The following is a 23,292-nucleotide window of genomic DNA, read 5'->3' on the forward strand; positions in this document are numbered from 1 at the left end:
CCTCACGCTGCCACAAATCCGCTGCCACCAATCCTTCTGCTGCCACCAATCCTCCCGCTGCTACCAATCCTCTGCCACCAATCCTCCCGCTGCCACCAATCCTCTGCCACCAATCCTCCTGCTGCCGCCAATCCTTACGCTGCCACCAATCCTCTGCCACCAATCCTCCCGCTGCCACCAATCCTCTGCCACCAATCCTCCCACTGCTACCAATCCTCTGCCACCAATCCTCCTGCTGCCACCAATCCTCTGCCACCAATCCTCCTGCCGCCAATCCTCCCGCTGCTACCAATCCTCTGCCACCAATCCTCCCGCTGCCGCCAATCCTCACGCTGCCACCAATCCGCTGCCTCCAATCCTCCTGCTGCCACCAATCCTCTGCCACCAATCCTCCTGCTGCCGCCAATCCTCCCGCTGCTACCAATCCTCTGCCACCAATCCTCTGCCACCAATCCTCCTGCTGCCGCCAATCCTCACGCTGCCACCAATCCTCTGCCACCAATCCTCCCACTGCTACCAATCCTCTGCCACCAATCCTCCTGCTGCCACCAATCCTCCCGCTGCTACCAATCCTCTGCCACCAATCCTCCCGCTGCCGCCAATCCTCCCGCTGCCACCAATCTGCTGCCTCCAATCCTCCCGCTGCCACCAATCCTCCCGCTGCCACCAATCCGCTGCCTCCAATCCTCCCGCTGCCACCAATCCTCCCGCTGCTTTCTCGCTTTTCGTCTCTATTCCCCCGGCGGTGCGAGGCGTTTTCTGCGGTTGTGAAGGACACTTTTCATTTCACCACATAATTTACTGAAAACAGGAAAAAATTCCAAATGAATGAAAGTCGCCATTTCCTCATTGTTCTTTGGGTTTTGTTTCTGGGGTATAGACGACGCGGGGACGCGATTCTGCCGGTCGGGGCCAATACGGCGACACCAAACATAGGGGTTTCTATATTTTAGAAGTTAAAAAAAAATTCTCAGCTTTATTAAAAAATTATTTTTTGTCGCGTGACGGCTCGGGTTATGTGAGCTGACGATTTTATTTTCACTATTTTCAGGTAGTGCGACGTATTGATCGCTGATTATTGTATTTTTTGGGGGGAGAAATTGATAAAGAACAATTGATGATTGATGGCGTTTACCGTGCGGCTGATTGATCCGACGAGAGGATCCCAGATATGAGCGGTGAATATACTGGGGGGAACAGTCTGGCCTGGGGTCTTTGTTTCTATTTGGGGGTCTGGTCTGGGGTCTTCGTTTCTATTTGGGGGTCTGGTCTGGGGTCTGTGTTTATATTTGGGGGTCTGGGGTCTTTGTTTCTATTTGGGGGTCTGGTCTGGGGTCTGTGTTTATATTTGGGGTCTGGTCTGGGGTCTTTGTTTTTATTTGGGGATCCCGGGTCTTTGTTTCTAATTGGGGGTCTGGTCTGGGTTCCTTGTTTATATTTAGGGGTCTGGTCTGGGGTCTTTGTTTATATTTGGGGTCATGGTCTGGGGTCTTTGTTTATATTTGGAGGGCTGATCTGGGGTCTTTGTTTATATTTGGGGGTCTGGGGTCTTTGTTTATATTTGTGGGTATGGCCTGGGGTCTTTGTTTTTATTTGGGGATCTGGGGTCTTTGTTTCTAATTGGGGGTCTGGTCTGGGGTCTTTGTTTCTATTTGGGGGTCTGGTCTGGGGAATTTGTTTCAATTTGGGGGTCTGGTGTCTTTGTTTGTCTTTGGGGGGGTCTGGTCTCTTTGTATATATTTGAGGGTCTGGGGTCTTTGTTTCTATTTGGGGGTCTGGTCTGGGGTCATTGTTTATATTTGGGGGTATGGCCTGGGGTTTTTGTTTTTATTTGGGGATCTGGGGTCTTTGTTTCTAATTGGGGGCCTGGTCTGGGGTCTTTCTTTACATTTGGGGGTCTGGACTGTGGTCTTTGTTTATATTTTGGGGTCTGGGGGTCTTTGTTTATATTTGGGGGTCTGGTGACTGTATCTATGGGTCTTTATTTGGGTGTCCGGGGACTCTATGAAAGGATCATTTTTGCTTTTTTCATTCAGTGTTGTATATTGGGGGTATCTTAAATCTTTTGCACTTTTTGAAACCCCCCTTCTCAATAGTTGACACGTTGGACGCTGTGGCCCTGAGGGGTTTTATTTGTCCCAGTAAAGAGGAGATTTGGGGGGCTCACAGATGCCCTGACAGCCCTATTGTAAGTCCTGAATTTGTCCGGATGTTTTAGGTACAATCCCAGCAAATTCTGAATGGTCCTGAGCCTAAACGAGGCGGGGTTTATGTGCACGTCACCCTGAAGTGGGCGGTCCCTCTCAGTTTTGGGGGTGATCCCAGGCCAGACTTAAACACCCCTCTTCTGCCAATCGCAGTTTTAGTAATAATTTAAACTAGGGCTGAAATTCGGATTCACCAGCTTCACTGAAGTTTTCCAAAAAATTACATTCACAGCAAATCAAAGGTGCTCTAATTGTCCTGAGAATACGAGTGTAACACTCTGAGGACACCTAGGACTGTATCCAGACTCTGCCAAGGTCTTTAATGTAAACCCAGCCTCAGTAACGTCACCGTAATCACCACATATCTGGTAATGGGTAGCCGGGTGATAGCCGCTCTTCACTGCTGTGCTGTCACACACTGTCTGCACAGTTTATTCAGTGTTTTAAGGTTTTCTCTCCCTATGTCTAGGGCTGAACTGTGACATCCTCTCACTATCCGGATTCACCATAACATGACTGCCTCATTCCCTGCTTCGGCTTTTATACTGGCTGTGATAGTCCCATTATGGGGAGGTCTATCCAAAGTCATGTGATCCTTCTCTGATCTATGCAATGTTCTGCAATGTGAAAGACGTCTATGAAATAACAGATTCCAGGTTCCCCGGGTTCAGCAAGTTCCAAAAACTTCAAAACTACTTTGCATACTATGTGTCAGGTAGAGCAGCACCTGGACAATGGTTTCCGACCCATCCGTGTAATATCACATGTCCCATTTCTTCTGGGCGACCGCCTGCCGCTGCCTCCTCTGATACATGTATCGTCTCCCAGTTCCTCATGTTTGTTCTTCCTTCCTCTTGGCCATAGTTCTCGGCATTTAGACGTGCGGAGACGCTGATGATGGTGACAGTGATATCCCGGGTGACATTACCTTCATGTCACCTGTGTCGTGCGGCTTCACGGTGGCCGGAGCATTCAGACAAGGACGTGCGCTCTCTTCCCGCTCTTCTCGTAACTTCTTCATGAATACTTTATATCAGGGATACGATCCCTTCTTATTGTTGCACCTGTCACACAAAGCCGCACAGATCACGACAGCAAGAAATCAGCGCCATGGAACAGAGGAAGCGGATGAGCAGAGACACCGGACATAACACAGAGCATCTCTGCTGCCGCTAATCAGGGGGCTTCTGCCAAGAAAGGGAAAATGCCTCAAATGTATCAAATTCTGAAAACTTACACTCCACATTATAGGACAGATGTAGAAAAGTATTTAGGTGAGAAGTGTCCAATCGCTGGTGGTCTCACCCCGACCCATCATGAGAGCCCCCATGTGAATGGCGCGGTGCTCACACTGTTCTGTCTATGGGACGGATGGAGATGATGCTCGGCTGTCTGCACTCCATTCACCGAGGGACACAGGACCCCCACGATCAGCAGGACCCCCGCGATCATAGGCTTATGACCTCTCCTGAGCTGAGGACTCTTTATGGACCAGCGTCTTTTACCCTTTTGGATGCAGCTATTTAGGTGAAGTGGTTTTTCCATCCCTGTTCCCAAGAGCCATAACGCTCATCTCTCCGCCGGTGCAGCCGTTTGAGGGCCTGATCTTCTATGTGACCTCAGCTATATACTGTACGTATAATGTAGGCAACATCTCGTTACTTGATGTTGGGGGGAATATATAAGAACAGTAATGGTCTTGAGTATAGACGTCGAGGTCCGGAGCGGCTGCAGGACTCCTGCCCCGAACTCTGCAGCCTCGGAGGCGTTGATGAAGCTGTGGAGTTCATACATCGCACTCCGTATGTGTGAAGCCGGACTTAGGCCGTGTGCACACGGAAATATTTTTCTTGCAATCAAAAAGTGAGGAAATGCTTCAAGTTTTTTTGAAGATAATTTTAAGCGCTTATCAAGTGTTTTTGGAGACTTTTTTTGCAGCCTTTTGATGGCGCTGTGCCCAGACTGCAGCCGATTCCTTCAGGAGACGTCTCCTAGAAGCGACACGCTCCTTCTTTTTTCCACCGGTCATTTTTCAAAACTCCGTTAGAAGAAAAAAAAAAAACATTCAAGAATTTTATATGAACGTGAAAGGGGATTTCCCATAGGAACAAATAGGAAGATGGTTCCAAACATTTTTTGAAGAGGATTTTGGAGAGGATCCGCTCTGAAAAAATAATCCTGATAAAGCCCCATGTGAACATAGCCTAAGGAGTTGCTGAGAGGAGCTGGCATTTGGCCAGTGGGCCCCTCTGCCAGCACTCACCCAATGATACCAGCCTGCCAGTGCACACAAGCCGTTCTTTCATACAGATTTACGGCCTGCGGGATATAAGTCACAGTGCACACTTGTCTGGTGCACTTTCTGCCCAATCTAGTCCATGCCAATACCCGGCCACTGCTGTGCGGATCATGGCATGTGCAATCTGCGACCAATTTTATCTGTAGAATTATCCTGACCGGTCAGAAACCTGTGTGTGTGAACGCAGCTTTATACAATGCGTCTCTGACTTCTGGACTAGCAGCCAATTTACCTGCCCACAACCAAACCCCTCATTACGAAATTGCAGCCCTGGAGCCGGTGGAGCCGTGTCCTGACGACAGAGGCGTTCTGCACACTTGTAGGACACAACAAACACCGCGCTCTTGGCTGGGATGTAGTATGTGGAGATTACAGCCGGTCCTGTGTGTCCAGGGAGTGGCAGCTACACGCCGGCTCCGGAGACTGGAGATGTGGGGCTCCGGACAGGACAGATCTCACTACTGACTTATTGCCACCATGCAAACGTCGACTTTGGGTTTTTATTCGCCATGGATCAGACTCACACTCCAATGAACCAGACGAGGCCGTCAACAGCCGGGGTGAGAGCGGAGACGTCTCCGAGATTCCTATGTGTCTCTTGGGACTGCCACTGCCATGTATCTGGTGGATCCGCGTGGGAACGTCTGGTGGCTGAAATGCAATGTATGAATGGACCTGGATGTGATTGTGGATCATTGGGTCTGAAAACCGGCGACCGAGAAATCAAAGCATAAGGGCACATTCACACGAGGCAGATTCGCCGCAGACATTTCTGTGAGCGTCAGATTTGCCTGAATGGATCTTGCAGAAATGAATTTATTTTTGCAACCAGATGAATGATGAGATGAACGGTATTTTATCATTTGGGTGATTTATTTTCTTTTTTTGTGATCTCGAGGTTTCGGACTTCACGTTATGAAGGAAACTTTGGGAACAAGTTACAGGGTAGATATAATATGATGAAAATTGTGTTTTTTCAAGTCTTTGAATTCCCTCAGTACATTATGATATAAGGCAGCTCGCAAAGAAAGGAAACAGTGGCAGGAAAAACATTCTTCAGTGCTGCCCGAATGTGCCCCTCTCCCCATGGGGAAATCCATTTAGTTTTCTGTTAAAAAGCAAAATAGAGGCTAAATATGACGGATGTCCCCACGGCACACAGTGACACCATGCAGAGACGCTGGCACACTGGTGAACTCCACGCTTGCTACATAGTTCTCCAGTACAAGTCCCCTGATGATAAAGTCCCCCCATAGTTCTCCGGTACAAGTCCCCTGGTAATATCGTCCCCCCATAGTTCTCCAGTACAAGTCCCCTGGTGATATCGTCCCCCCATAGTTCTCCAGTACAAGTCCCCTGGTGATATCGTCCCCCCATAGTTCTCCGGTACAAGTCCCCTGGTGATAACGTCCCCCCATACTTCTCCAGTACAAGTCCTCTGATGATAACGTCCCCCCATAGTTCTCCAGTACAAGTCCCCTGGTGATAACATCCCCGATAGTTCTCCAGTACAAGTCCCCTAATGATAAAGTCCCCCCATAGTTCTCCAGTACAAGTCCCCTGATGATAACGTCCCCCCATAGTTCTCCAGTACAAGTCCCCTGGTGATAACGTCCCCCAATAGTTCTCCAGTGCAAGTCCCCTGGTGATAACGTCCCCCAATAGTTCTCCAGTACAAGTCCCCTGGTGATAACGTCCCCCATGGTTCTCCAGTACAAGTCCCCTGATGATAACGTCCCCCCATAATTCTCCAGTACAAGTCCCCTGGTGATAACGTCCCCCCCATAATTCTCCAGTACAAATCCCCTGGTGATAACGTCCCCCAATAGTTCTCCAGTACAAGTCCCCTGGTAATAACATCCCCCCATAGTTCTCCAGTACATGTCCCCTGGTGTTAACGTCCCCCCATAGTTCTCCAGTACAAGTCCCCTGGTGATAACGTCCCCCAATAGTTCTCCAGTACAAGTCCCCTGGTGATAACGTCCCCCCCATAATTCTCCAGTACAAGTCCCCTGGTGATAACGTCCCCCCATAGTTCTCCAGTACAAGTCCCCATGTTCTGACCCCACGGTTTCTTTCCCAGCCCCTGATGGTGCATATCCATCGTCTGTCCGCCAGCTGAGGGCTGATAGGAAGGTTCCTGATATTCCTTTATAATCCAATGTGAGGTTCTGAACAAGAAAATCTATAAACCAGGGGAAATGTGTTTGCACCTTTCTGACATGAAATAGTAGGTGACTTCTGATGATGGGGGTGGTAGTATGAATGCATCAGATCTATATAGAGTATATGTAATGTATGGCCGCCTGTATTTCAGCTGATAGAGCTGCACGTCTATCTTGTGCCAGAAGATCTGTGGAGCCCCAAACTAAATAAAGCCTCTCTGGACGTGATTGGGAGATTTATCTCACTGGGATTCATCAGGTAAAGAAAATAACGAAGTCTTTGTATGTCCTGACCACGGCATTACTGCTACTGGCTTATTTTATCATATCTATAAAGTGACCCATAAAAAAATAAAATACATTTGTCCACAGTGTCCCCACATGTTTGTCAGATGTACTGTCCCTTGTAGCATTCTAAATCCTATAAGGACATACGAGTGTCCCCCGTCCACCATTATGTAGTAATGTCTCCCATCCTGGATCCTTTCTGGTATATATGTTCCTTATCCTGGTATATATGTCCCCCATCCTGGTATATATATCCCCTATCCTGGTATATATGTCCCCCATCCTGGTATATATGTCCCTCATCCTCTTATATATATCCTCCATCCTGGTATATATGTCCCCCGTCCTGGTATATATGTCCCCCATCCTGGTATATATGTCCCTTATCCTCAGCCCCATCCTGGTATATATGTCCCCCATCCTGGTATATATGTCCCTTATCCTGGTATATATGTCCCTTATCCTGGTACATATATCCCCCATCCTGGTATATATGTCCCTTATCCTCAGTCCCATCCTGGTATATATGTCTCTTATCCTCAGCCCCATCCTGGTATATATGTCCCTTATCCTCAGCCCCATCCTGGTATATATGTCCCTTATCCTCGGCACCATCCTGGCATATATATCCCCCATCCTGGTATGTATGTGTCCCTTATCCTGATATATATGTCCCTTATCCTGGTATATATGTCTCCCATCCTGGTATATATGTCCCTTATCCTGGATCCTTTCTGGTATATATGTCCCTTATCCTGGTATATATGTCCCCCATCCTGGTATATATGTCCCCTCATCCTTGTACATATATTCCCCATCCTGGTATATATGTCCCCCATCCTGGTATATATATCCCCCTTCCTGGTATATATGTCCCCCATCCTGGTATATATGTCTCCCATCCTGGTATATGTATCCCCCATCCTGGTATATATGTCCCTTATCCTGGTATATATGTCCCCCATCCTGGTATATATGTTTCCCATCCTGGTTTATATGTCCCTCATCCTCATCCCCATCCTGGTATATATGTCCCCCATCCTGGTATATATGTCCCCCATCCTGGTATATATGTCCCTTATCCTGGTATATATGTCCCTTATCCTGGTATATATATCCTCCATCCTGGTATATATGTCCTTTATCCTGGCATATATGTCCCCCATCCTGGTATATATGTCCCTTATCCTGGTATATATATCCTCCATCCTGGTATATATGTCCCTTATCCTGGTATATATATCCCCCATCCTGGTATATATGTCCCCCATCCTTGTATACAGTCATGGCCAAAAGTTTTGAGAATGACACCAAAATTATATTTTCACATGATCTGCTGGCCTCTGGTTTTTATTAGTGTTTGTCTGATGTTTATATCACATACAGAAATATAATTGCAATCATATTATGAGTACCAATAGGTTATATTGACAGTTAGAATGAGTTAATGCAGCAAGTCAATATTTGCAGTGTTGCCCCTTCTTCTTCAAGGCCTCTGTAATTCTCCCTGGCATGTTCTCAATCAACTTTTGGACCAAATCCTGACTGATAGCAGTCCATTCTTGCATAATCAATGCTTGCATTTTGCCAGAATTTGTTGGTTTTTGTTTGTCCACCCGTCTCTTGATGATTGACCACAAGTTCTCAATGGGATTAAGATCTGAGGAGTTTCCAGGCCATGGACTCAAAATCTCTATGTTTTGTTCCATGAGCCATTTTGTTATCACCTTTGCTTTATGGCAAGGTGCTCCATCATGCTGGAAAAGGCATTTTTGGGCACCAAACTGCTCTTGGACGGTTGGGAGAAGTTGCTCTTGGAGGACATTCTGGTACCATTCTTTATTCATGGCTGTGTTTTTAGGCAAGACTGTGAGTGAGCCGATTCCCTTGGCTGAGAAGCAACCCCACACATGAATGGTTTCAGAATGCTTTACAGTTGGCATGAGACATGACTGGTGGTAGCGCTCACCTCTTCTTCTCCGAATAAGCTGTTTTCCAGATGTCCCAAATATTCGAAAAGGGGATTCATCAGAGAAAATGACTTTGCCCCAGTCCTCAGCAGTCCACTCCCTGTACCTTTTGCAGAATATCAGTCGGTCCCTGATGTTTTTTCTGGAGAGAAGTGGCTTCTTTGCTGCCCTCCTTGAAACCAGTCCTTGCTCAAAGAGTCTCCACCTCACAGTGCGTGCAGAAGCACTCACACCAGCCTGCTGCCATTCCTGAGCAAGCTCGGCACTGCTGGTAGTCCGATCCCGCAGCTGAAACAGTTTTAAGATACGGTCCTGGCGCTTGCTGGTCTTTCTTGGGCGCCCTGGAGCCTTTTTGACAACAATGGAAGCTCTCTCCTTGAAGTTCTTGATGATGCGATAGATTGTTGACTGAGGTGCAATCTTTGTAGCTGCGATACTCTTCCCTGTTAGGCCATTTTTGTGCAGTGCAATGATGGCTGCACGTGTTTCTTTAGAGATAACCATGGTTAACTGAAGAGAAACAATGATACCAAGAACCAGCCTCCTTTTAAAGTGTCCAGTGATGTCATTCTTACTTAATCATGACTGATTGATCGCCAGCCTTGTCCTCATCAACACCCACACCTGTGTTAATGGATGAATCACTAAAACGATGTTAGCTGCTCCTTTTAAGGCAGGACTGCAATGATGTTGAAATGTGTTTTGGGGGTTAAAGTTCATTTTCTGGGCAAATATTGACTTTGCAAGTACAGTAATTGCTGTTAAGCTGATCACTCTTTTACATTCAGGAGTATATGCAAATTGCCATTACAAAAAATGAAGCAGTAAACTTTGGAAAAATTAGTATTTGTCTCATTCTCAATATTTTTGGCCATGACTGTATATGTGCCTTATCCTGGTATATATATCCTCCATCCTGGTATATATATCCTCCATCCTGGTATATATGTCCCTTATCCTGGTATATATCTCCCCCATCCTGGTATATATATCCTCCATCCTGGTATATATGTCCCTTATCCTGGTATATATATCCTCCATCCTGCTATATATGTCCCTTATCCTGGTATATATATATCATCCATCCTGGTATATATATCCTCCATCCTGGTATATATGTCCCTTATCCTGGTATATATCTCCCCCATCCTGGTATATATATCTTTCATCCTGGTATATATGTCCCTTATCCTGGTATATATATCCTCCATCCTGCTATATATGTCCCTTATCCTGGTATATATATCCCCCATCCTGGTATATATCTCCCCCATCCTGGTATATATGTCCTCCATCCTGGTATATATGTCCCTTATCCTGGTATATATATCCTCCATCCTGGTATATATGTCCCTTATCCTGGTATATATATCCTTCATCCTGGCATATATATCCTCCATCCTGGTATATATGTCCCTTATCCTGGTATATATCTCCCCCATCCTGGTATATATATCCTCCATCCTGCTATATATGTCCCTTATCCTGGTATATATCTCCCCCATCCTGGTATATATATCCTTCATCCTGGTATATATGTCCCTTATCCTGGTATATATATCCTCCATCCTGCTATATATGTCCCTTATCCTGGTATATATATCCCCCATCCTGGTATATATCTCCCCCATCCTGGTATATATGTCCCCCATCCTGGTATATATGTCCCTTATCCTGGTATATATATCCTTCTTCCTGGTATATATATCCTCCATCCGGGTATATATGTCCCTTATCCTGGTATATATATCCTCCATCCTGGTATATATATCCTCCATCCTGGTATATATGTCCCTTATCCTGGTATATATCTCCCCCATCTTGGTATATATATCCTCCATCCTGGTATATATGTCCCTTATCCTGGTATATATATCCTCCATCCTGCTATATATGTCCCTTATCCTGGTATATATATCTTCCATCCTGCTATATATGTCCCTTATCCTGGTATATATATATCCTCCATCCTGGTATATATATCCTCCATCCTGGTATATATGTCCCTTATCCTGGTATATATCTCCCCCATCCTGGTATATATATCCTCCATCCTGGTATATATGTCCCTTATCCTGGTATATATATCCTCCATCCTGCTATATATGTCCCTTATCCTGGTATGTATATCCCCCATCCTGGTATATATGTCCCCCATCCTGGTATATATGTCCCTTATCCTAGTATATATGTCCCTTATCCTGGTATATATGTCCCTTATCCTGGTATATATATCCTCCATCCTGCTATATATGTCCCTTATCCTGGTATATATCTCCCCTATCCTGGTATATATATCCTCCATCCTGCTATATATGTCCCTTATCCTGGTATATATGCCCCCCATCCTGGTATATATATCCCCCATCCTGGTATATATGTCCCCCATCCTGGTATATATGTCCCCCATCCTGGTATATATGTCCCCCATCCTGGTATATATGTCCCTTATCCTGGTATATATATCCTTCATCCTGGTATATATATCCTCCATCCTGGTATATATATCCTTCATCCTGGTATATATATCCTCCATCCTGGTATATATGTCCCCTATCCTGGTATATATGTCCCCAATCCTGGTATATATCCCCCATCCTGGTTTATATATCCCCCATCCTGGTATATATATCCCCCATCCTGATATATATGTCACCCATTCTGCCGTTATTCTTTAATGCATTATTCTTTTCACCTTCCCTCCACTCCCCCCCCCCGCTGCAGAGGTGGTTTCCACTAGAAAAATGAACCCCTGTAAAACCTCTGTGTGCACACAGCCTGAATGCCTCTTTACACATCAGAACGGCAGGGGACGTCCTCATGGCAGGAGGACTCTTGTTAACGGCTGGCTCTTTTTCAGTGTGCCCCCTGATATGAAGCTGCGGATGCTGAGAGAGAACCTGGCTGGATTCCTGGGGGACGAAGTCGTCACAGACAAGTTTGTGTTCCTGAAATGTGTCGGGAGCAGCCTGGCCGTGGTAACTTTCTGTGTTATAGACGTGATTAGTACCAGAGTCCGGTCTCTTGACTTCTTGGTAATCTGATGACTCCCTGAGTATTATATGAGTCATCTCGTCTTTATATGAGTCATCTCGTCTTTGTATGAGTCATCTCGTCTTTGTATGAGTCATCTCGTCTTTATATGAGTCATCTCGTCTTTGTATGAGTCATCTCGTCTTTATATGAGTCATCTCGTCTTTATATGAGTCATCTCGTCTTTGTATGAGTCATCCATCTGGCTTGGTGATATTTGCTGTTCGTCATCCTGTATAGTCTGGCCTCCGATAGCTGCTTACTCGGGGGCGTTACTCTAATTATTCCTCCTTTTGGGTGGGCTTTCACATCACCCCGCTGTGTAGATTACGGCATACATGACCTGATGTTCATTGTTGGAATTAGTGGGACGTGGGGACAGTTTGTGCCATCCTGTCGGTCCCATAGCTCGCAGGAGCGGAGTCCCTGTAGGTTGGACCGGAAGGCTCCTCATCTTTCCGTGTTGTCAGTCCTGGAATTATGCTGCTCATAACGGGGTGCAACTGCTGCAAACAGACCCACGTGGGGCATTTCGGGGGATTTGTACATGTTCCTGTGCAGTCTTATTGGAAAATTGCATCAAATAAACTTAAAGCGGTGGCCTCCTGAGGACTGGCACTTCTTATGTCCGGCGATCGGCTGATCCAGAAGTGGCGGCTCTTCGTACACATCTGCAATGACCGCTGCATGGAAAAATCTAGTATTACATTCCCGCCATTTGTATGCCACGCTGGGTATACCAGAGAAGGGGCTGCTCTCCATGCTGGCTGGTAAAGGGGGTCTGGAGTGGGGGGCTGTGTCTATCATATCCACAGGGTTTATGGACAGTGCAGCAGTCACTGAGGTCACCATGGGACCGTATTACGTCCTTTTATACCCCACCTTTCTCCAGGCTCATCTTTATGTCATCCATGAGTAATGTGCATGGCATCCTGCGCAGTGGGACGTGCCGGGATACCTGACAGGTGCACTACATGGCGATTCCTTCTGTCATTCCGCAATCCTTCATCCTGGCAACACAACTTCATTGTTTTGTGGCCAAATATTTGCAGAGTTTCCCGGAGATGCGATTTCACAATCGTTACACAACTCATCTCCTCGGTGCTCTGCAGACACTGAGTTCTCCATTAACTTCTATATTAGGCTGCGGATAAAAAGTATCTGAGATTCTCAGCCAGAAAAGTTGGAGAATGTCAGGCAAGTGTCAGGCGGGCTTTATTCTCATCTGGTCTCACATAGCATCTGTATGACATGCGTTTTTAACATCAGCTTTTCATACAGTAAGTCTCTGGAATTTTAAGCTAGTTTTGTAACTAATAGAACAATCTTATGCTCAGCTATAGATAGGTAGAAATAAGTCATTAAGATATAATTAGTGCCGTGCGTGTCTAGCTTACTATACATGTATTTAGCTAATCATTTAATAAATTAAAGAAAAAAATGGAGTGGGGTCCCCCTTAATAATTAAAGAGAAAAATGGCGTGGGATCCCCCTTAATAATTAAAGAAAAAAAATGGCGTAGTGTCCCCCTTAATATTTAAAGACAAAAATGGCATGGGGGTCCCCCTTAATTTTCTTAATCAGCTGAGGGAAAGCTGATCGCTGGGGGCTGATGTTTACAGTCTAGGATGGGGGTAATAAACATGGAACTTCCAATATCCATGGCCCCTTACTAGGCTATTAATATCAGTTCACAGCTGTCTACTTAGCCTTAACTGGCTGTTAACAAGGGTTGACCCACAAAAAAATGATGTGGGATCCCCTATTTTTTAATAACCAGCAAAGCCTAGGCGGACTGCTACGGGCTGATATTAATAGCCTAGGAAGGGGCCATGGATATTGGCCCCCTCCCAGACAAAAACATCAGCCCTCAGCCGCCTCAGAAATGGCGCATCCATTAGATGCCCCAATTCTGGTGCTTAGCCGTGTCTCTTCCCACTTGTCGGTGGCAAGTGGGGTAATAGGGTTGAGGTTGATGTCTGCCTTGTATTGGCAGCCAGGTGTCTCCAGTACTAACCCCTGGGCTTGATGTTAGCTGCCAATACAAAGCTGACATCAACCCCAACCCCACTACCCCACTTGCCACCACACCAGGGCAAGTGGGAAGAGCCAAGGCTAAGCGCCAGAATTGACGCATCTAATGGATGCGCCGTTTCTAGGGCAACTGAGGGCTGATGTTCTTTGTCTGGGAGGGGGCCAATATCTATGACCCCATCCTAGGCTATTAATATCAGCCCACAGCTGTCTGCTCAGCCTTTTCTGGTTATTAAAAATAGGAGGGACTCCACGTCATTTTTTGGGTGGTCCCCCTTGTTAATAACTAGTAAAGGCTAAGTAGACAGCTGTGAGCTGATATTAATAGCCTGGGAAGCTCCATGTTTATTACCAACTTCCCAGACTATAAACATCAGCCCCCAGCTGTTGGCTTTCCGTCTGCTGGTTAATAAAATTTCAGGGGATCCCACGCCATTTTTTTCTTTAATTTATTTAATTAATAAATAGCTACATACAAGTACAGTTAGCTACACGCACTGCACTAATTAAATATCTCAATGACCTCTTTCTATCTATTCTATTCTGATGGTTCACGCTGTGAATTTATTGTATTTGGCTAATAAAATGTCGGGTTTCCTATGATGTGTGCATTAAACTCACATGGCACACGCATGGTCCATGTGCCGTGCAATATTTTTTTTTCTATCGCACCCATTGACTTTCATTGGTGAGTCTCGGACGTTTTACGCGGCCATTCACAGCATGCTGCAAAGTTTTCCTCACCCCAATTCCCGGTGAGGAAACACTCGCAGATGAGCCCTGCCTCACTGAATAACACTATGGCGAGTGCAGTGCGAGGTTTTCTCACCTTGCACTCGCTGAGTTTAACGCTGATGTGAGCGCACCCTCAGGCCGGAGCTCAGCAGCGTCTCTGCAGAACTATTATTATTGGACGCTCAGATCTGCAATTCATAAAGTGAACGAAAACCTAAAAACAGAAAGTCTGATCATAGCAACTGGCGGGACAGGAAACCTTCTCAGAACAACTCACAAAGTAAAAGCTGAGCTCTGATTGGCTGTGTTGGGCGACATGAGCTCTGATTGGCTGCGTTGGGCGACATGAGCTCTGATTGGCTGCTTTGGGCGACATGAGCTCTGATTGCCTGCGTTGGGCGACATGAGCTCTGATTGGCTTCGTTGGGTGACATGAGCTCTGATTGGCTGCTTTGGGCGACATGAGCTCTGATTGGCTGCGTTGGGTGACATGAGCTCTGATTGGCTGCGTTGGGCGACATGAGCTCTGATTGGCTGCGTTGGGCGACATGAGCTCTGATTGGCTTCGTTGGGCGACATGAGCTCTGATTGGCTTCGTTGGGCGACATGAGCTCTGATTGGCTGCGTTGGGCGACATGAGCTCTGATTGGCTGCGTTGGGCGACATGAGCTCTGATTGGCTGCGTTGGGCGACATGAGCTCTGATTGGCTGCGTTGGGCGACATGAGCTCTGATTGGCTTCGTTGGGCGACATGAGCTCTGATTGGCTTCGTTGGGCGACATGAGCTCTGATTGGCTTCGTTGGGTGACATGAGCTCTGATTGGCTGCATTGGGCGACACGTCCTCATTTTAGTTTTTTTAATCAATAAAGTTACGATTATTTCAATCCGTTTGTTCTCATATGAATATATGTTTATGTGCAGGTAAAATTGAGGCAGGAATATGATCTGAAGCTGAAGTCGTTTGCTCCACCTTATGTAAGTAGATCTCGTCTCTCACCGCAATGTCCTTGGCTGAAGGTGTATATACTAATATACAGGGTGCAATCACTAATGCAAAACCTTCAGGCGCCTCCATTTTACTGCTCTCTTCGTTCACTTGAACGCTGACCTGCTGTGTACGTGGCATACATCTGATATGTAACTTGCATCTTACTGATTGCAGAATAAAATGAAAGAAAAAAAGAAAGATTCTGGTGGAAGAAACCTTGACGTTCTATCACTAGACTATTATTAATGTATTGCTGCAGATTTTAATGCTGTTGCCTCTAATAATTAGAAAAGCAGTGGTCCCTGTGTAGTTTTGCCAGACACAGCGCCATTCTTGTCTATAGGCTGTGTCTGGTATTGCAGCTACCACTGAAATTGGGGCAGCACCGGAGGCAGCACTGTGTCAGGTAACTATGTTTGGGGCTACACAATCCCTTTCAATGCGGCTTATATTTTCAGACTTAGATAATGTAGCAGACCGTCTGCAAATCAATTGATATGTAAATTATCTGGTCTTAGAAAATCCCTCCAAAGCCGTCAGGTGTCTCCTTTTCCTGTAACTTACTGTCCGCTGTGTGATGGCCAGCGTAATCCATCTGTAGCAGCAGAGGCGGAATACAGGAAGTAGGGGGTGGGGCTTTCTACCGCTGCAGGAAGTGGGGGTGGGGCTTTCTACCACTGCAGGAAGTGGGGGTGGGGCTTTTTACCGCTACAAGAAGTGGGGTGTGTGCCTTTGTACCACTACAGGAAGTGGGGGCGGTGTTTTGTACCTCTACAGGAAGTGGAGTGAAGCTTTGTACCGCTACAGGAAGTAGGGGTGGGGTTTTGTACCGCTACAGGAAGTGGGGGTGGGGTTTTGTAGCGCTACAGGAAGTGGAGTGAAGCTTTGTACTGCTACAGGAAGTGGGGGTGGGGTTTTGTGCCGCTACAGGAAGTGGGGTGAAGCTTTGTACCACTACAGGAAGTGGGGGTGGGGATTTGTACCGCTACAGGAAGTGGGGGTGGGGTTTTGTACTGCTACAGGAAGTGGGGTGAAGCTTTGTACCGCTACAGGAAGTGGGGGTGGGGTTTTGTACCGCTACAGGAAGTGGGGGTGGGGCTTTGTACCACTATAGGAGCTTTGCACAGTGGCATGTAAAAGTTTGGGCGCCCCTGGTCAAAATTACTGTTATTGTGAATAGTTAAGCAACTTGAAGATGAAATGATCTCTCAAAGGCCTAAAGTTAAAGATGACACATTTACTTTGTATTTTAGGCAAAAAATATATATATTTTAAAAATTACAAAAAGTAAACAGGGCCGATGCAAGAGTTTGTGCCCCCTGCATGGTTAGTACCTAGTAGCGCCCTCTTTTGCAAGTATCACAGCTTGTAAAGGCTTTTTGTAGCCAGACAAGAGACTTTCAGTTCTTGTCTGAGGGATTTTCTTCCGTTCTTCCTTAGAGAATTCTTCCAGTTCTGTGTGATTTCTGGGGCGTCTTGCATCCGCTGCTATTTTGAGGTCTAGCCACAGATTTTCAATGATGTTTAGATCAGGGGACTGTGAGGGCCATTGTAAAACCTTCAGCTTGCGCCTTTTGAGGTCGTCTATTGTGGATTGTGACGTGTGTTTAGGATCATTATCCATTTGTAGAATCATCCTCTTTTTACCTTCAGCTTTTTTACAGATGGTGTTATGTTTGCATCAAGAATTTGTTGCAATTTGATTGAATCCATTCCTCTCACCCAGCCAAACCAGAACTCACACTTTGCATTGACGAGGGGCAGTACACCGAAACACAGTGTCTTCAAATTGAATTTCTGTTTCTAGCTTATATCCTAAGTCATGTGATAAGGCTCCTTAAAGGGTCACTTTGAACTTTTAGGATTGCTACGTCCTGTAGGAGGCACTAGAGTTCTAGTTCTCTTCCTCTCTGAAGAGGCAATTTGCATATTTCCCAGAGGAGCATTGCAGCTTTAAAAGTCTCCTCACCGTGACATGGTCAACATGTCGCTCTCCGCAAGGAGCAATGTTACCCCTTAGAAATCCCTCAACCCTTGAAATGTTCCCCGTGCCATTGGCTGCAACACAACCGCAAAGCATGATTGATCCTCCCCCATGCTTAATGGTTGGCGGGCAGGGTCGGATTGGGGCACCGGGACACCAGAGAATTCTCCGGTGGTCCCGGGTCCTCGGTGGGCCCCCCAAGCAGGATACATGGGGGCCTGCTGGTTAACATGGCTACCGGGGCACCTGCACTGGGGCCCGGAGGTGCAGGGGGGCACTTGCAGTGCTGCTGATAATGAGGGCAATCTGGCCTGCTTCTCAGACCCCCAGGCTCCGGGGGGCCCATGACCAGATTGCCCTCATCGTGTGCAGCGGGCAGGGAGCGATCCCTCCAGCTCTTCTGCTAACAGAAGGAAAATGGCAGCAGAGCTGAGGGATCCGTCCTCTGCTTCCTGCCCGGCACTTTCTTCCTGACACAGGCTCGTGCGGCTTAATGACGTCAGTATGCCGCGCGCCTGAGTCAGGGAGAAAGTTGCCAGCAATGAGGATGCTGCGAGGGAAAGAGCAGAGAGGTAAGTGTTTTTTTTTTTTTTTTTTTTTAACTAATACACTGGGGATGAGGGAGAGAAATAATGATGGAGGTGGTGGGGGAGATATGGCAATGATGATGGAAAAGGTGGGGGGAGATATGGCAATGATGATGGAGGAGGTGGGGGAGATATGGCAATGATGATGGAGGAGGTGGGGGAGATATGGCAATGATGATGGAGGAGGTGGGGGGAGATATGGCAATGATGATGGAGGAGGTGGGGGAGATATGGCAATGATGATGGAGGAGGTGGGGGGAGATATGGCAATGATGATGGAGGAGGTGGGGGAGATATGGCAATGATGATGGAAAAGGTGGGGGGAGATATGGCAATGATGATGGAGGAGGTGGGGGAGATATGGCAATGATGATGGAGGAGGTGGGGGAGATATGGCAATGATGATGGAGGAGGTGGGGGAGATATGACAATGATGATGGAAGAGGTGGGGGGAGATATGGCAATGATGATGGAGGAGGTGGGGGAGATATGGCAATGATGATGGAAAAGGTGGGTGGAGATATGGCAATGATGATGGAGGAGGTGGGGGAGATATGGCAATGATGATGGAGGAGGTGGGGGGAGATATGGCAATAATGATGGAAGAGGTGGGGGGAGATATGGCAATAATGATGGAAGAGGTGGGTGGAGATATGGCAATGATGATGGAGGAGGTGAGGTGAGATATGGCAATGATGATGGAGGAGGTGGGGTGAGATATGGCAATGATGATAGAGGAGGTGGGGGAGATTTGGCAATGATCATGGAGGAGGTGAGGTGAGATATGGCAATGATGATGGAGGAGGTGGGGGAGATATGGCAATAATGATGGAGGAGGTGGGGGAGATATGGCAATGATGGTGGAGGAGGTGGGGTGAGATATGGCAATGATGATGGAGGAGGTGGGGGAGATATGGCAATGATGATGGAGGAGGTGGGGGAGATATGGCAATGATGATGGAGGAGGTGGGGGGAGATATGGCAATAATGATGGAAGAGGTGGGGGGAGATATGGCAATAATGATGGAAGAGGTGGGGGGAGATATGGCAATGATGATGGAGGAGGTGAGGTGAGATATGGCAATGATGATGGAGGACGTGAGGTGAGATATGGCAATGATGATGGAGGAGGTGGGGGAGATATGGCAATGATGATGGAGGAGGTGGGGGAGATATGGCAATGATGATGGAGGACGTGAGGTGAGATATGGCAATGATGATGGAGGAGGTGGGGGAGATATGGCAATGATGATGGAGGAGGTGGGGGAGATATGGCAATGATGATGGAGGAGGTGGGGGGAGATATGGCAATGATGATGGAGGAGGTGGGGGAGATATGGCAATGATGATGGAGGAGGTGGGGGGAGATATGGCAATGATGATGGAGGAGGTGGGGGAGATATGGCAATGATGATGGAAAAGGTGGGGGGAGATATGGCAATGATGATGGAGGAGGTGGGGGAGATATGGCAATGATGATGGAGGAGGTGGGGGAGATATGGCAATGATGATGGAGGAGGTGGGGGAGATATGACAATGATGATGGAAGAGGTGGGGGGAGATATGGCAATGATGATGGAGGAGGTGGGGGAGATATGGCAATGATGATGGAAAAGGTGGGTGGAGATATGGCAATGATGATGGAGGAGGTGGGGGAGATATGGCAATGATGATGGAGGAGGTGGGGGGAGATATGGCAATAATGATGGAAGAGGTGGGGGGAGATATGGCAATAATGATGGAAGAGGTGGGTGGAGATATGGCAATGATGATGGAGGAGGTGAGGTGAGATATGGCAATGATGATGGAGGAGGTGGGGTGAGATATGGCAATGATGATGGAGGAGGTGGGGGAGATTTGGCAATGATCATGGAGGAGGTGAGGTGAGATATGGCAATGATGATGGAGGAGGTGGGGGAGATATGGCAATAATGATGGAGGAGGTGGGGGAGATATGGCAATGATGGTGGAGGAGGTGGGGTGAGATATGGCAATGATGATGGAGGAGGTGGGGGAGATATGGCAATGATGATGGAGGAGGTGGGGGAGATATGGCAATGATGATGGAGGAGGTGGGGGGAGATATGGCAATAATGATGGAAGAGGTGGGGGGAGATATGGCAATAATGATGGAAGAGGTGGGGGGAGATATGGCAATGATGATGGAGGAGGTGAGGTGAGATATGGCAATGATGATGGAGGAGGTGAGGTGAGATATGGCAATGATGATGGAGGAGGTGAGGTGAGATGGCAATGATGATGGAGGACGTGAGGTGAGATATGGCAATGATGATGGAGGAGGTGGGGGAGATATGGCAATGATCATGGAGGAGGTGAGGTGAGATATGGCAATGATGATGGAGGAGGTGGGGGAGATATGGCAATAATGATGGAGGAGGTGGGGGAGATATGGCAATGATGGTGGAGGAGGTGGGGTGAGATATGCTAATGATGATGGAGGAGGTGGGGGAGATATGGCAATGATGATGGAGGAGGTGGGGGAGATATGGCAATGATGATGGAGGAGGTGGGGGGAGATATGGCAATAATGATGGAAGAGGTGGGGGGAGATATGGCAATAATGATGGAAGAGGTGGGGGGAGATATGGCAATGATGATGGAGGAGGTGAGGTGAGATATGGCAATGATGATGGAGGAGGTGGGGGAGATATGGCAATGATGATGGAGGAGGTGGGGGAGATATGGCAATGATGATGGAGGAGGTGAGGTGAGATATGGCAATGATGATGGAGGAGGTGGGGTGAGATATGGCAATGATGATGGAGGAGGTGGGGGAGATATGGCAATGATGATGGATGAGGTGAGGGAGATATGGCAATGATGATGGAGGAGGTGGGGTGAGATTTGGCAATGATGATGGAGGAGGTGGGGGAGATATGGCAATAATGATGGAGGAGGTGGGGGAAACATGGCAATGATGATGGAGGAGGTGGGGTGAGATATGGCAATGATGATGGAGGAGGTGGGGTGAGATATGGCAATGATGATGGAGGAGGTGGGGGAGATATGGCAATGATGATGGAGGAGGTGGGAGAGATATGGCAATGATGATGGAGGAGGTGGGAGAGATATGGCAATGATGATGGAGGAGGTGGGGGGAGATATGGCAATGATGATGGAGGAGGTGGGGGGAGATATGGCAATGATGATGGAGGAGGTGGGGGAGATATGGCAATGATGATGGAGGAGGTGGGGGAGATATGGCAATGATGATGGAGGAGGTGGGGTGAGATATGGCAATGATGATGGAGGAGGTGGGGGAGATATGGCAATAATCATGGAGGAGGTGGGGGTGATATGGCAATGATGATGGAGGAGGTGGGAGAGATATGGTAATGATGATGGAGGAGGTGGGGGGAGATATCGCAATGATGATGGAGGAGGTGGGGGGAGATATGGCAATGATGATGGAGGAGGTGGGGGAGATATGGCAATGATGATGGAGGAGGTGGGAGAGATATGGCAATGATGATGGAGGAGGTGGGAGAGATATGGCAATGATGATGGAGGAGGTGGACGGAGATATGGCAATAATGATGGAGGAGGTGGGGGAGATATGGCAATGATAATGGAGGAGGTGGGGGAGATATGGTAATAATGATGGAGGAGGTGGGGGAGATATGGTAATAATGATGGAGGAGGTGGGGGGAGATAGGGCAATGATGATGGAGGAGGTGGGAGAGATATGGCAATGATGATGGAGGAGGTGGGCGGAGATATGGCAATAATGATGGAGGAGGTGGGGGAGATATGGCAATGATGATAGAGGAGGTGGGGGAGATATGGTAATAATGATGGAGGAGGTGGGGGGAGATTGGGCAATGATGATGGAGGAGGTGGGGGAGATATGGCAATGATGATGGAGGAGGTGGGGGGAGATATGGCAATGATGATGGAGGAGGTGGGGGAGATATGGCAATGATGATGGAGGAGGTGGGGGGAGATATGGTAATGATGATGGAGGTGGGAGGAGATATGGTAAAGATGATGGAGGTGGGGGGAGATATGGTAATGATGATGGAGATGGTGGGGGAGATATGGCAATGATGATGGAGGAGGTGGGGGGAGATATGGCAATGATGATGGAGGAGGTGGGGGGAGATATGGTAATGATGATGGAGGTGGGGGGAGATATGGTAATGAAGATCGATGAGGTGGGGGGAGATATGGCAATGATGATGGAGGAGGTGGGGGAGATATGATAATGATGATGGAAGAGGTGGGGGGAGATATGGCAATGATGATGGAGGAGGTGGGGGAGATATGGTAATGATGATGGAAGAGGTCAGGGGAGATATGGCACTGATGATGGAGGAGGTGGGGGAGATATGGCAATGATGATGGAGGAGGTGGGTGGATATGGCAATGATGATGGAGGAGGTGGGGGGAGATATGGCAATGATGATGGAGGAGGTGGGGTGAGATATGGCAACGATGATGGAGGAGGTGGGAGAGATATGGCAATGATGATGGAGGAGGTGGGGGGAGATATGGCAATGATGATAGAGGAGGTGGGGGGAGATATGGCAATGATGATGGAGGAGGTGGGGGAGATATGGCAATGATGATGGAGGAGGTGGGGGAGATATGGCAATGATGATGGAGGAGGTGGGGTGAGATATGGCAATGATGATGGAGGAGGTGGGGGAGATATGGCAATAATGATGGAGGAGGTGGGGGTGATATGGCAATGATGATGGAGGAGGTGGGAGAGATATGGTAATGATGATGGAGGAGGTGGGGGGAGATATCGCAATGATGATGGAGGAGGTGGGGGGAGATATGGCAATGATGATGGAGGAGGTGGGGGAGATATGGCAATGATGATGGAGGAGGTGGGAGAGATATGGCAATGATGATGGAGGAGGTGGGAGAGATATGGCAATGATGATGGAGGAGGTGGACAGAGATATGGCAATAATGATGGAGGAGGTGGGGGAGATATGGCAATGATAATGGAGGAGGTGGGGGAGATATGG

General features: G+C 47.6%; 1 protein-coding gene across 2 annotated transcripts in view; it reads left to right on the forward strand.

The window, feature by feature from the left end:
- The first annotated feature begins 4,782 nt into the window (after positions 1-4,782).
- The window catches only part of SPATA1 (spermatogenesis associated 1), a 48,835-nt gene continuing 30,325 nt past the window's right edge, over positions 4,783-23,292 (forward strand). The window contains exons 1-4 of one of the 2 annotated variants that reach the window (XM_073644004.1): positions 4,783-5,066; positions 6,824-6,930; positions 11,790-11,907; positions 15,655-15,708. In XM_073644004.1, the coding sequence (XP_073500105.1) occupies positions 5,016-5,066; positions 6,824-6,930; positions 11,790-11,907; positions 15,655-15,708 (330 nt within the window). In that variant the 5' untranslated portion in view covers positions 4,783-5,015. Of the gene's footprint in view, positions 5,067-5,211; positions 5,358-6,823; positions 6,931-11,789; positions 11,908-15,654; positions 15,709-23,292 lie in introns of those variants that run through there. The other variant, XM_073644005.1, reaches the window with a different exon arrangement.

The sequence above is a fragment of the Phyllobates terribilis genome, unplaced genomic scaffold, assembly GCF_046119375.1.
Source record: "Phyllobates terribilis strain yellow unplaced genomic scaffold, ASM4611937v1 Scaffold_8__6_contigs__length_399053987, whole genome shotgun sequence".
Lineage (NCBI taxonomy): Eukaryota > Metazoa > Chordata > Amphibia > Anura > Dendrobatidae > Phyllobates > Phyllobates terribilis.